This window comes from Haemaphysalis longicornis, unplaced genomic scaffold (assembly GCF_048455015.1).
Source record: "Haemaphysalis longicornis isolate Haplotype H1 unplaced genomic scaffold, Haemaphysalis longicornis Haplotype H1 scaffold_7, whole genome shotgun sequence".
Taxonomy (NCBI): domain Eukaryota; kingdom Metazoa; phylum Arthropoda; class Arachnida; order Ixodida; family Ixodidae; genus Haemaphysalis; species Haemaphysalis longicornis.
The window spans coordinates 28,524,119-28,538,604 of record NW_027526422.1 but is presented as its reverse complement, the minus strand read 5'-3'; the positions used below and the strand labels follow the sequence as shown (position 1 = coordinate 28,538,604).

General features: G+C 48.0%; 1 protein-coding gene across 2 annotated transcripts in view; it reads right to left on the bottom strand.

Moving 5' to 3' along the window:
- Positions 1-14,486, bottom strand: part of LOC144144971 (mediator of RNA polymerase II transcription subunit 13-like) — a 98,212-nt gene that overhangs the window by 37,468 nt on the left and 46,258 nt on the right. For both annotated transcript variants that reach the window (XM_077676467.1, XM_077676469.1), the window contains exons 5-10: positions 13,603-13,766; positions 12,357-12,557; positions 11,088-11,664; positions 3,580-3,808; positions 2,061-2,378; positions 1,406-1,744 (exon numbers count right to left, since the gene is read on the bottom strand). In XM_077676467.1, the coding sequence (XP_077532593.1) occupies positions 1,406-1,744; positions 2,061-2,378; positions 3,580-3,808; positions 11,088-11,664; positions 12,357-12,557; positions 13,603-13,766 (1,828 nt within the window). The remainder of the gene's footprint in view (positions 1-1,405; positions 1,745-2,060; positions 2,379-3,579; positions 3,809-11,087; positions 11,665-12,356; positions 12,558-13,602; positions 13,767-14,486) is intronic.

Sequence of the window (14,486 nt, the reverse complement as noted above, 5' to 3'; positions counted from 1 at the left end):
AGCTTGACCCAACAGGGCGCTCAAGCAAAGCACACGGCTTCCTGCCCCCATTAACTCTTTCCTCATGGTGCCATAGGTCATCAGACACGGAGTTCCCAAGATTTAAAACGTCCTGCAAAAGCTAAAAATGGCGCCTTGCAGACAACTACCGCCATTTGGCGCATTTACTGGCAACTCCTTTCTCGATTTCATTATCATTTGTTTACATTTCGCATGCGGAGACAGAGTCGAGAGTGCAATTTGAGCCAGCGATAGTGGCAAGTTGCGCGAAAATAGCGCCCACTTCACGGCGTGCTCCGCAAAAGCAGACAGCTGTGGCAGGGACGACTTCGGCAGCTGCAGCGGCTGATTTTTCTTACCCCAGGAGCAGTGATAACTCCAGCAACGGTGTGGGTTCGTCAGATTTTAGTTCTGATGAAGATGCTCCCTTTCAGAAGCCTCAGACTTCGGCAAGTGCTGGGAGTAAGGTTCGTTTTCGACTTCACGTTGTATTTATAAACACAATGTGCTTCCTATCTCACGACTGCAGTTTTGCTTTTATGTATAGGGTCTGCACAACATGCGGCGGGGATATTTTGCCAAATGCACCATGCCGTATCGTGTTATCACCTTCAAGATAGCCTGGCCCTCGTGTCAGATTAGCTTTGTGGAGCGACACGCACTGCTTTTCAAGAGCACTGATTTTTTTTTTTTTGTATTTGCTACTGAATAAAGTCGCGTAAACGCAGCGAGAGTGGACAAAACATGGCCTACAGACTCCAGACTACAATTTCCGATAGTAATCTTGCAATGTTTACAAATCACTTCAGTGTTCTCTTAAATACAAGGCACCATTACCGAAACAAAGGTGACAGCGCAGCAGGAGCCAACAAATATACAAGGTTAAACCTACAGGCACAGAATAAATTCAAAAAACTGTTTAATTACTCACGCGAGCTGTAGTAAAGTTTGCCACGTGCCCCTCAACGCAACTAACAAAAAAAGGAGGGGGGGTACCTTAAGAAAACTGATAAGTTACAGCTACCCTAGGAGAAAACCAACATAAATATTAAAATGTAGTATGCAGTATATAACTTCTGTGGAGCCATTTTGAGTAAGGTTTTAGTGAACGAGACTGAACACTCTCACAGTTCTTCAAAGAAAGAGTGGCAAGTGGCTGTGCGAGGACAGTGACACTGAGCCTAATAAGGAGAGCACTCAGCTGATGTGCCCAACCGAGTGAAGTGTGACAGCAGCATACCAATTTACAATGTGCTCCAGTAGCACGCTGCTACTCCCTCTTTCCCAAGTCTCAAAATTGGACAGTATAAAGGTTGCCCCTATTCAGGTATTACAGTGCAGCTGCCCAGTCGTGCTAAATTAGAATGCCCGTAGTGCTAGAACAGACTACTCTCATCGAGCCCACCTGCTGCTGCTGTGTGGCGGTGGTGGGAGGACCCGGAGTCGCCGGGGGTCCTTGCAGCTGCGGGGCAGGGGTGCCGGGGGGCCCACCTCCTCCCCCGAGGGGTGTACCAGGCGGGAGGGAGGCGGGGCCACCGGGAACCACAGCCAGGGGGGTGCCGGGCATCTCCTCGGCACCCACCGATGGCGGGGCGTGCACGGCGGAGGCCGCCACCGGGGTGGCCGCCGACGAGGAGGGAACCGACCCGGGCCCACCCCAGGGGTGGGACGTGCCACCCGGGGAACAAGACGGGGGTGCCTCCAGGGGCGGCTTCACCTCCAGCATAGATGAAGGGGACAGCAGCTGCGTGGGGCATCGTTGTCATGTTTCACGCAGCCTCGCCATTTCAACAATTAACCCTGCTGTTCCCCCGTTTCAAGCACCGGAAATGCTTAAAAAACTTCTCAGCAGCAAAGTATTGACGGTGTCGGAAAACACGGAACAGCTTTTTCTCGTGGGCAGCAGGACCTCGTCAGCCTCTTTGTCACGGTTCGCGACATTTTAAACCAGTCGGTTTGTACAGCCCCCTGTTCACGTGCATGGCAAACGGTATACGTTAAGGGGGACAGAAGCTGCCTGAATTTTGAAAGCAAGGACACGGAAGTGCCAAGAAGAGTACCTGCTCCCCAAGCTGGCGTTCCTTGGCTGCGTCAACCCCTCCTCCCGCCGAGGGCGGGGCGGGGCTCGCGCCCGGAGCCGGAGAGGGCCGAGGCTCGTCCCTGGGTGGTGGGTGCGGGGACAGGGTGGGCATGGCAGGGTCTGCCTGTGACGCCTGGGAGGCAGGTCCCTCGCTGAGCAGCAAGGGCGTGCCCGGGTGGGAGCACGAGCCCACCGACGGGGGAGGGCCACCCGCAGCCGCCTGGTGGGACAGCTGGGGCAAGCCACCCCCGCTGCTCACCGCCCGGGACACCAGGGCCACCGCACCCTCGTAGTCCACCTGCGGGGGAGAAACAGAAGCATGAGGTGGAACAGCTGTACACATCGTGGCATTGATCTCAAAATGGAAGCAGATTCAACTCTTGGCCTGCTAATAGGTTCATAGTTGGGGGACAGAGCAAAATGAACCACAGGAAAGCTAAAGGCCATTTTAACCAATTCGTTACAACTGGTTCATTTGGTTCAGTTGGTGGTCAATTTTGCTGTGGTTTGTTCTCTATCGCCTGCCCGTCGCAAGCTTTATTTCACACAGGATGTTCGTCACACTTAAATAGCTACAACTGATATGGACACAAAAGGTGTCATTAGATTTCAGTGCTGATTCTTTTTTTTTTTCGGAGGAGCTGGTTAGTGTGTTGAATACAATGGCAGGTGATAGGTGTCCTCACACACAACACACTCAAACAGAAACCCCACTAAGCGAGGGGTGGATGACATATTACCATCCTCGTGAGGACAGCGTCACAATTCCACTCATCAAATCTCATTCCACCTCTGACCCATCATAGTTTTAACATGAGGATCGTGATTCAGTCCGTCTTTAACCCTTTGGTGATAAAAACTTTATTGTTTTGATTAAGCAAGTGAGAAAATTTTTATGATCTAGAAGGACTTCTGGCATCAGAAATATGAAGTCAGAAAAACATTTGGTTCATTAGGACGGACACTAGCACACACTGGACACTGGGAAACACTGGGCACTGGCTGCCCATATATCACGTGAACAAGAAAGCCACTTTGATCACCATGATTTACGGTTCAAGTGAAGACAATAACGTAAAGTTGGTATAGCTATCATTTGTAATAACAACGAAATTGCACAATTTCAGTTACCTGTCACTTGCCCATTGAGCCACGCGGGCTCGGTGCGAGTTGACACGTGTAAACAATATTTTTTTTTTAGCACACAGAAGTACGTGCTGCCTTTCTTTCTTTCGTTTTTGAAGGCCCGAGATTCTTTGCCTGTTGATAGATGGTGTTAACTGTCGAAAAAACCACAAAGTGTGAGGGAAAAAATATTGTTTGAGTTGTTGCTCCTGAGCAACACTGGGCATCAAAGGGCTAAGATTAGTGAGCAGCTTGTCACAGTGACAACAATGACAATGCTTCGAGACATACACATGAAGAAATTCCTTGCTGCGAAACCATGCATTCTCACCGCACTCTAGGAGAACTATCTGGTCATCAAGCGAGCAGCTCACCCCTGGCACTGGGCTGCGCCGGTGGAATGGCGTGGAAGGGGCGCTGCTGCCTGCAGAGCTGTTGCGCCCGGGTTTCGTCAGGGCAGCCAGGGACGAGTGCGCGGGGCTCTTGTCGGCGCCAGCTTTCTTGGAACCGGCCGAGGGGCTCGGGGAAGGGCCCCGGCTGGCCAGGCTCCCAGCCACCGATGCTGGGGTTGTCACACTGGGACGACTGCTGCTACGGTTGCAGCTGTGAGGGGGAACGTAAGGGTGCAAGTCAGATGCCCACCCGCACCAGCAAAATGGACACACGCCCCCAACTACCAAGACAGAAATACAAGCACCCACAGAAAGGATACATGCTCCAGCAGCTCGCTTGCTCAGTGGCTAAGGCGCTGTGCTGCTGAGCACAAGGACGTGGGCTTGATCCCCGGCCACGGCGGCCGCTTTTCCAATGGCGAAAAGCAAAAACGCCCATGTGTTCGAGATTTCGGCGCACCTTAAAGATCCCCAAGCTGTCAAAATCAATCCAGAGCCCTCCACTATGGCGCACCTCATCGCCTGTGTAGCGTCGGCACGTTAAACCCTACAATCAATCAATGTGACTCGCATGAGCTCTCCAATGTGGGTGTCTAAAGGCACAACCACATGGACATGTAATGACGACGCTCTCATGCATAGATGTACGCCCAAGTAGAAGTACGCGCTGCTGTGCACTACGCCGGTGAGAGCAAGCAGCCCCACGGCAGTGGCTGTCACCACAACACCCGCTGTATGGCCTAGGCCTAACGCCATTGTCAACAGAAGCTTCCCTTTATCATTCTGACCATTAAATTGCATACAAATGCAGAAGAATAAAACCAGGACTGCATTATTTTCTTTTTTTTTTACATGACAACCCCCTGTCAGCCTGTGAAGAAACATGCATGGAATACACCAAGCCCTGTTGTCGCTATCAACTTCTCGGTCAACCCCACGGACACGGACATAATTGGTTTCAGCACGCGCTGCGTGCAGGTGCAGTGCACAGATATCAAGCAAGCATACCTAGGTGCAGTGGGCACTGAGCAAACCAACCTCAGTGTCACATAGCAATGCATTTTCTTTTAGACATAGCACACCCGTTTGCGCACTCTATGGTACATCTATGCAGGAGCACGTCGATATTACTGCCCATGTGGTTGGGCCTTTAGGCTCAAGCAGTCCGTTTCACCGACACACCCGAAGCGTGCATATACCTCTTGGGTGGTTGTGCAATTGTTTTAAACAAATAAAATTAAAATAATTTCGGCAGACCAGCTCCTGCTTAAAAAAGGATCAGGCACAGGAAGCTGCCACAGCCAAGGACTTCCTGAACGCGTACAGACATTTCCAAGTGAGCACAGCCAAGTGACACATTGCGCCATCTAGGGGCATGTTTGAACATATATCCACGTGTTTCTGATGCTCTGCTTATCCCAGCTGGACTGCCTGGCTTCATAGCATAGTGCAATGGTTCTGGTTCTGGATAGCAAATTTGTGAAGTTGAGTTCGAATCCCATGAGGGCAGTTCATTCTTTTAGATGGTTGCTATAACTGAAAGATGATGCGCATTATATTTCTTATCATGTGCATAACCTATTACGACCCCTTTGTGTGTTATAAATGAGATTTCGGGTAGTCTTGTTCCCTTAGGTCAGCTTCAGCTACTGTTTCTTTTTTATTTGTGGGGTTTAACGCGCCGACGCAACGCAGGCGATGAGGCGCGCCGTAGTGGAGGGCTCCGGATTAATTTTGACCACCTGGGGATCTTTAACGTGCGCCGAAATCTCGCACACACGGACGTTTTTGCTTTTCGCCTCCATCAGAAAAGCGGCCGCGCCGCGGCCGGGAATCAAACCCGCGACATCGTGCTCAGCAGCGCAAAGCTCTGTTTCTTGTATGTTTTAGTGGTTTTGCCTCTTTTATGTTAGTTTGGGTGACTTTCGTTGAATATTTGTTTTACATTATGGCATTATCAGTGTAAGGTGGGATTTGGCTTGCATTCTTTTTTAAACTTGGATGGTTCTGTACATTTAGGTAGGTTTAGGCTGTTGATATAAGTTGATATAAGTATAAGTATAAGGCTGGCTGGCTACAGTAAGCATATTCGAATGTTATTTTCTTTTTAATGTGAACAGCTTTGACAGAACTCTGCCTGGTTGGGTGAAACTTGGGGAAGAGGCAAATGCACCAACCACGGGCGTTTATTAAAAGCGGTCCCCACGTTTTGGAGCCTACAATTGGGGCTCTTTGGTCCGTTTAGGTTCATTTTTTCTGTTCCTTATTTTACTTAGGATGGTTTTTATTTTAGCTTTAGGCTAGTTTCTGCTGTGATATAACCCCCATAGGCAGCTCAAACGATGGCTGACTGTGTTAGCTATGGTTTGCATATATGCTTCCTGGTCTGAGGAGAGAGAGGCCTCTCTCAACGAGTGACGGCTTAAAGACTCGCCGTTTGCTCAATAAACGTGTCTTCCTTCTCCTCCTCCATGCCGATATTACTTTTTTCCTTCTTTATCTACCTGCTTTTTCCAACTCTCTTCGATATTCACCATTTGCATTTACTTCAGTGCAACACACTGAAGGAGTGAAGTTCTGCAAGCATCATTTAAATAAACAAAAAAAAGTGTTCCGCCTGACTTACGCTCTGTATGTTGGAGAAAATGCCACCCTGTATTTCGGTGCAATCATTTGCTTTCCTCCCCACTAACCGTAGATGCTTATGTGCGTCAATAGATGAAGTGATGTTCAAACAAAATAAACAAAAACCATGAGTAACTTCAACTTCCAGAACTCAGACCCCAAACACATTTTTTGTCTTGTTTCTTGTCTGCAGCGTTGAATTATTAAGCTGCACGTAAGCGGGGCAGACACAATGGGTCGTCTCCAACTATTACTTTGGCTCTGCGATTGTGCTAACATCTGTTGTGAACACATGCACACAAAAGGAGCTTAGTGATAAACTGTTACATATGTTGGGCAAAAAGGCGATGGGAGTAAGCAAGCTGGTTTCTAAGCAAATAAGGTCTCGAAACTCACAGAAATGCCCTAGTCATCAAGTTGACAAGACATAATAATAATAATAATAATAATAATAATAATAATAATAATAATAATAATAATGAATTATTATTATTACTAGTTTCACAAAGTGCCTCTTTTTTTTACCTGCACCCATCTTTCACTTATCCCGTGTTTTATTTATCTCATTTACCCCACTTGAGTTTGTGTGTGGTTGTCGTATGTTTGTTTCTTATACATGTTTCTTGTATTTTGTATTTGTATCACTATCCGTTCACCAGCACTCAGGTCATGGGCTGTTCCTGGGCACGTAAATAAACATGATTGATTGGTTGATTGATTATTATTACTATTATTATTATTACTATTAATAAGAAAAGACACATATCTGCTTGTTTTGCGGCAAATGTTGAAAGATTGCAAAGGCTACCGCCCCTGACATGTAACTCCCTCTACTTCCCCCATAAAGAATGTAATAAAGATACCGTCACGATGTGATGACAAAGTGGTCAGTAAAGTGGTCCCAACTATTGACCAAGGAGCAGCTGGGTGTGGGAGTGCAGCCTACGCGAGCTCTTATGGCTGCCTTGTAAACACAGTGTCACCTTCATCCTGCTGCCACGTAACAATATGTTGAATTCCATTAAACTTCACCGTAGTGTTTGCACTGCTTGCGTGGCATCTCTCGGAACAGTGCATTTTTATCAGTCCTCACTTTAACACCGTAGACTGCATTGCTAAGCAATGCTTGGAGCCTGCGCAAAGGCACGCCGACAGTGGAGAGTTGCAGCTGTGAGTGCTTTGTTCCGTGGCCCATCAAGAATGCGCCCCACTGACTTTGCATAGCGGTGCAACCGCTGCAATTACTCGCGCTGCAAAACTTTAAGGAGCATTTAGGGGCGTTTAATTTAATGCTCTTTGCATTTGAAATTCATAAGTGCTTGGTGTATTTGGGAGTCTCCCTCCCCCCCCTTCCCTCCTTTTTGGTATCGTAAAAACCCTTCCAACGTGTACTGTTAATCAGAAGAATGCTGGTACTTTCACTTACGTGCTTAATTCTGCCTCAGATATGCCTGAGGTATTCTTTGCACTAAATAATATTGGTTCATATGAGCCATGGCAGCAGCTCTATTGCAGTGAAGCAAACAGATGAGCGCCAATTTTTTCGGCGGCAAGTAGATAAATTGAGTGACAGACAGACAGACAGACAGACAGAGTGACAGACAAACATTTCCCCATTTAGGTATCTCAAGAAACGCTATCTTCGTCAAAAAGAATGCAGTGAGCATACGATACATGCGGGAGTGGCTCTCTACATCCACAGAGCATGCGCCAGGCCAATCTTTTTTACAGTTAGGCTTTCTCGTAGCAATCCTTTCGCACCCATCCACTTTGCTGCAGGCTGCCACAGAACTTCGATGGAACGACTCATGCCTTTTCGGCATGGCAATGTGTCATGTTATTTCAGCAAAGATGATTCGGGTGACAATACAATTTGAAAGCAACATTTTGACCATGTGAGGAAACGCTGTTAACGTGCAATAGTCAAAAGTAATCCTAAAGGAACAGGTTTGCCTGGGCACCACAGGGGGGGGGGGCTTACAGCTTTAGCTGCAGCAAAGTGGCAGCAAACAAATGCCAGCCTGGTCCAACATGTACCATTCCCCTCGTGCACCCCCATAAAGCAGGACACCGGGTTTGAACACTAGACAATTAGCACATAGATTCCTAGATACAGCTGACATAATGGCCCTGTTCATAATTAGGGGGCAGTCCTTAGTCGTGTAGAAACACTAATTTTATTTTCCTGTACCAAGTAGGCTCTTCCCTTAAAGGCCAACTGCACTGAAATTTTTGACAACGTAAAAATGTCAAATAGTACATATAAAAAAGGTGTGAAATGCAAAATACTGCGCTGAAAAAATCAACGCGCGCAACACAAATGGCTCGCGACATTGGCGTTTTCGGAACCGAAACTGAATAGAAAAGGCTGCCATAGCGGCGGCCGGACGTGACGTACGTGATGGAACGGAAGCGGCCGCGCCAGAACCTGCGGCCGCTCAGAGCCGCCTTTAAATGTGCGTGGTAGTGCCGCGTTTCGCTTTGTTATTTACACAGAAGAACTTCCACTAACGTTTGCCCATGATAATGGAGTTAGGCGCAATTCCGGCATCCCGTTGCTATCAGTCGAGATGAAGTGGACCGCCCGACAATAATTTTTTTCCATCATAATAACTGCCGAGTAGCAATTTTTGGCGTTGCAAGTAAAGCAGACCCTGATTTACAAAGCTGCTTGCCCGTACGATTTCAAAAAGCAGCTTTCGTTATAGCCGATTCTTTGGAGGGAACAAACCGCACGCGGGCGGCGATCAATCACTATTTCTACTATACATTACGTTCAAACAGCTTCATGAATATCGGCCCAGTATTTTTCGCCTTGCTGCACATCGAGAATCGAATTATAAAAGTGGTCTGAAACTAGAAGCCAGCTTCCACAGCTAAATGATGCACTAAAGAACGAAAACATTTCCTATCTACCGCTGTTTTCTACTTTAACCAGAGGCAGGTGCTGTTGAAAACATTTTACTTTCAAATAAACTAAATCTAACGCTCAAAGTAAATACTTCACTTGGGAATTGAACAAAAATCTAATCTATTATTTAGGAGAGGAGCAGTTTCATTAGTTTTCGCACTTCGCAAAGACGACGGCCGATATTTGTGCGGATGTAATTTGTTACTACGAAAAAGGCTGAATTTGGTTCACTTAGCGAGTGAGGCAAAAGTCGCACAAATGTTTATAGCTGCGTGTACAACTCTATTTAGGTCGTCAAACTTTTGGAAAGGTCTAAAGGATTGAGGTGGCGTTGGGCCAGCCCAAATATGGCCAATACTGGACGCGGAAGTGCAAGTGGTCAAGAATTTATAAAATATCTTTTTTTTCTGTGGTAAATGCAATAGGAATGACAAATGTAAAGCAAGTGCTCGTTCTGCGGTATTTTTTTCGAGTAAAAATAGTATTTTCAAGAAAAAAAGTTTTGCTAACTCCAAGACGTTCGCAAGCGCGTGAATAGTTAGTAGGCTTCTAATCTTTTTTTTTTTTTTTTTTTGCATTGAAAAAAATGGTGGATATTACTGCCTATGCGGTTAGTTTAAACGTGATGGCGACGGCGGTACAGCGCGCTGGTGAAGCAGAGAAACCCCGGGCGAACGCATCCCTGCGCCTGGCGGAGCGCCTTGCAAGTCGCCGGAGAAGCGCGAGCTTCACGGGACAGGTTCCCCAACCTCCGTCACAGGCCTCTTTGAACTTGTTTTGGCGAGTCTCCGCCAGGTGCAAACATCGACTGCTCGGAGGTACTTTGAACGGCGGTAGCTAGCGCTCTCTGTGATTACGAAGCTAAGGATCTCGCCATGGTGATTTTAAGAGCATATACTACTTATTTGGACAAAGAAAAATTTGAGTGCAGTTTCCTTTAAGCGTGAACAGCATGGAGCATTTCTTGCGAGTGAAAACATGCCGCGCAAGCCACAGGTACCCGACGCAGCTGCGGACCAGCACAGTGTGCGCGGCGCAGCCCACCCGGCTGTCCCGGTCACTTCAAAACTGCTGCCACGAGACACGCGCCTCCCCAATTATAGTAACTCAAGTCAGTTTTTGGTGGCGCATGCCAGCATGGAATTACTGCTGGTGTCTATTTTGCGTACGATACTCATAAAGCTGCGACAAACTGGAATTTCATACAAATATTAAAAAGCAACCCCTAAAAAAAAGGATTCACGAAGTGTTTAACCCGTTCAGTCACCGTGTCTCCATGTGGAGACGCGACTCTCTTTGTCGTTTTCCTCTAGAAAACAAGAGTTCATGCTGCAGAGCGGTGCGGCTGATGTTCAAAACCTACGGAAGTGAAATGTAGCACCATGTGATGGCGAATAGCGGAACCGCACTCATAAACATCGTTTCAAAATGGACGCCACCAAGTTTTGTGGGAGCTCCGGTGTGTTGCCGTCCTAAGTTCTCTTCTACTGCGGCGTAAATCATTTATAAAGGCTAAAAACACCTCTTTCATGTGCAGAAATTATTACTTCACCTCCTTGTTTGTAAACTGCCTCAGGATATTTATTATTTTTTATAGGGTAATTTTTTATAGGGATTGAGTAATGGTGTCTCCGTATGAGGACACGACGCCATTTGCGTAATAAGTATTCTAGAGAGACTGAACTTTTTTTTTCTTACCTCTAGACACTTGAGACTGCTAAACCTCCAAGTATGGAATTTTTCTGCAGTGCATATGATAATTCGTGACTGAAAGGGTTAAACACCAATGCGCACTCAAACAGTGGACAACACACGTACATATACACTAGAGAAAGCAAGTAAAAAACTTTGAGCAGTATACAGCCAAGCAGCACACAAATGCAGAGAGAGAGAGAGAGAGAGAGATGGAGGGCATGCCAAACAAATACAAAGTGTACGGGAAGAGTGTACGCACCGAAAGCAGAAGCAGTGCGTCTGGCCGCAGGGGTCGCAGAAGTCCCAGCCGCCGCCGCCGCCACCGGCCTCGTCGTCGCACACCCTGGCCAGCAGGGAGTCCTGCCACGTGGCCACCTTGGTCTTCTGGGCCACCAGGGCCGTCGTGGATGCCGCTTGGGGACCGCTGCCCACGGTCTCAGCCGGGGAGTCGGACCCCCACCGTGACGCCCCCCGCACCGAGGACTGCACAGCACCGCCCGTAGCACAACCCCCACTCCCACCACCGGCACCACCACCTCCCCTCACCCCCACAGCACCGTGCAAGTAACCCGGTTCACACGGCGACGTCGGGGGCGTCAGGACGGCGGTCAGACCGGGCGGGAGGCCCGGCTTGGCACCCATGGGGAAGCCCGGCGGTCGCGCAGGAGCACCACTGTGAGTCACTAGTGCACCGTAGGGACCGCCTGGGGGCGGCGGTGGTGCAGCTGGCGTCGCCGGAGTCGCACCCGGAGGCGAATCCGAGCGCTGACCCGGCACCACTTCATCCGTTTCGACCACAAACACATAGGCCGAAGGGTACCGTAACTTGACACCACCTGTGACAAAGCACGTCCAGGGAATCAGAACCCTCATTCAATGCCCACATTTCAAACCTCAATAATTTAGGGCTCATGTGAGACCCCAAGTTCTCAAGGGGAACATATGAACAAAACATACACTAAAGAAAAGAAGTTGCAGCTACACTGGGATTTTCCAAACCCACTCTATGATGAAAAGTATTTGTGCTGGGAAAAGGCCAAGGTAAGGCACACACACACACACACACATTAGCACATACAAAAAATCTAAAATAGCCCTACATATACAGGAATACACTAGATACAACTGCCTCAAAGCCCTGCAAATCTACTGACTACGCACCGAATGTGCAAACAAGTTTATAAATGTGCATGTGACAACGCAGGGCCGATGAACAGTGGGTAGAACAATTAGGTTCTTAGAATAGCATCTACTCACAGCGAATGCTCTTTCAAATACCCTGGTGACTGCGTTTACTTACACAAGTGCCACTAAAAAATGGGGGGGGGGGGGGAGAGGGGAATCAATTTAGTAAAGAGGAAATGAGTCAGTTTAATAAAGTTCAATCAATCTTCAGCCCTCAGCTAGGCAACAAGCTGTACAAAAGCTGGCACCAAAGCCTCCCGTGCACTCGAGCTGGCTTCACGTCAATTCTGCCTTCCTTCATACGGTCTGTAGAAACACATTACTCCTGAACAACGACACTCACCAACCAGGACCTCAAGGGCCAGGGGCAGGGGTTCCTCGTCTCCACCCGAGGGGGTCGCATCGCCCCTCTGGTGGGAGTTGAGGAGGAGGGGTAAGGGGTAGAACTGGTGCCACTCCGCTAAAAGGCCCTGGGTGGCCACATCCGTCTCCTTGAAACCCTGGCCCGTCAGGACGCCAGCCAGGCCAAAGGGTCCCAGGATTACTGCTCGCAGGCGCACAAAGAAGCGGGGAGGACAACAACAGTCAGAGCACGTTCGTCACACTACAGCAGTAACAACTTTGGCAGTAAAGAATAAATAATGATGCTTCAATAGAAAAGTGCCAACCTGGGAGGAACAACGTTTGCACACAGCTGCATGCACCCAATCTACCCAAATGACACACTGCCTTACTATGGCCTTTTACTAAAGGACTTATTTGGAAGTGCAATGGTCAAACAAAAAGTACTATTTAGCACGCAACGAGCCTGGGAAACTGCCACAACTCACATAGCACAACCTTTGCAAACATTTAACCAAGTAGCGTGCTTACACAGTGCCCTTTCAGGGTGGAAGAAAAGAGAGAGAGAGGAAACAGGCCCTTACCAAAGCATGGTTTGTATTTACAGCCTGAGCAGTGCAGCTAGGATTCCTGCCTGCCCACTCACAAGACCACTTGTCAGCTTGAAAGAAGGTCCATTCAGGACTCCGACCTGCTGATGCAACTGTGGACACCATGCACTGAAGCAGAACAACTGAGCAGCTCAGGTGGATAACATTTGCGAGCATTAGGACACGGAAGCCCAGCCATGTTTGCTGGTCGCCTCATTACGCCCTGACAACTGACCACGGGCCATAAAAAAATAGGGACTTGCCAATCTTGCAGGCTATTCAAGCACACAGCCTTCCTCTAATAGCGCTTCGTTGAAATGGGCCAAGCAAAGTTGCGTAAGGATATGCATTTGAGAAACGAGGCTTATCGCTCCTTGTGTGCTACACCTTGCTTTTTTTTCTTCTTAGGAGTGTATTGCTTAACGTGTTAAACATAATGAACAACCGTCTTCCTGAAAGTGCTAGCTAGCGCAGTTTCAACTGGTGTCCAGGCACACGCTCGCTCGCATTGCTGCCGACACGAAAATGTTCAGGAAGGGCAACACCGGGGCCTCAAAAGTGACACAAACAATGCCAGCCAACAGTCAGCACTGCTCCCCCCCACATACACTTGAGCAGTACCAGTGTAGCTCAGTGTAGCCCTAACAAAGCGCTCACCTTTACACGGGCTCTGGCTGGCAGACTGCGCAGCCAGCAAATGCTGCCTACAGATGCGGTGAATGGACGGGTGCTGCCGCACATCGACGCTGGCACACACCGTGCTATCACCGTGCACAAAGAAGTTGAACGCAAACGTCAGCTGCGTTGCCCCACTGGAGCCCCTGCACGGGAAAGAAGAAGGAAACGGAAAACGGCCATTTAGTTTTTAAAAGGGGAAAAACACAAGCCATAAAACAAATAAGGCAGAACAATTTTTTTTCTTTGAGTCGGGCAAAGTGATCGCGTACGGTGAACATGACCATCATTCAAGCTGTGGTTCTACTTTATTACCCTGTGCCCAGACTGTCTCATCTCAGTATTTCTCCAGGCCCTGCCAAAAAGCAGCATATTACGTCTTACTTTGATGTTGGCAGAAACCCAAGAGAAGCAGCATCACAAACTATGAGCCACTTGGTATGCTAATAGTGTAGCTTTTACAAAGGGGAGTGTCGATCCCGATAAAACAGATTTCACTCTTCTGTTGGGAAGAGCAAACACCCTTTGCATTCACAAGCAACGAATAATTTCTCAGACCTGAATAAAAATGTCCAAATAATCGAGCAGTAGAAAAAATAATGTGAGAAGAAAGCACTATCATGTTTTGACAGGGATCCAGTACAAACATCTAAATTATAAGGCAGTCTGAAAAATTTGAGGACCCTATTTGGATCTCTAGCTTGTACAAGCCCACAAAAAATTCAGAAAGGCTCAGTAATTTGCACTGCCAGTTTACAGTCCAGCATCGAGAATTTTAATTCGAATTTACATGCTGAAACCAAAGAAACGTTGTCTGGCAATAAATCTGTTTGCAACAAGGCATCCTCTACTGGAAACTTTCCTAA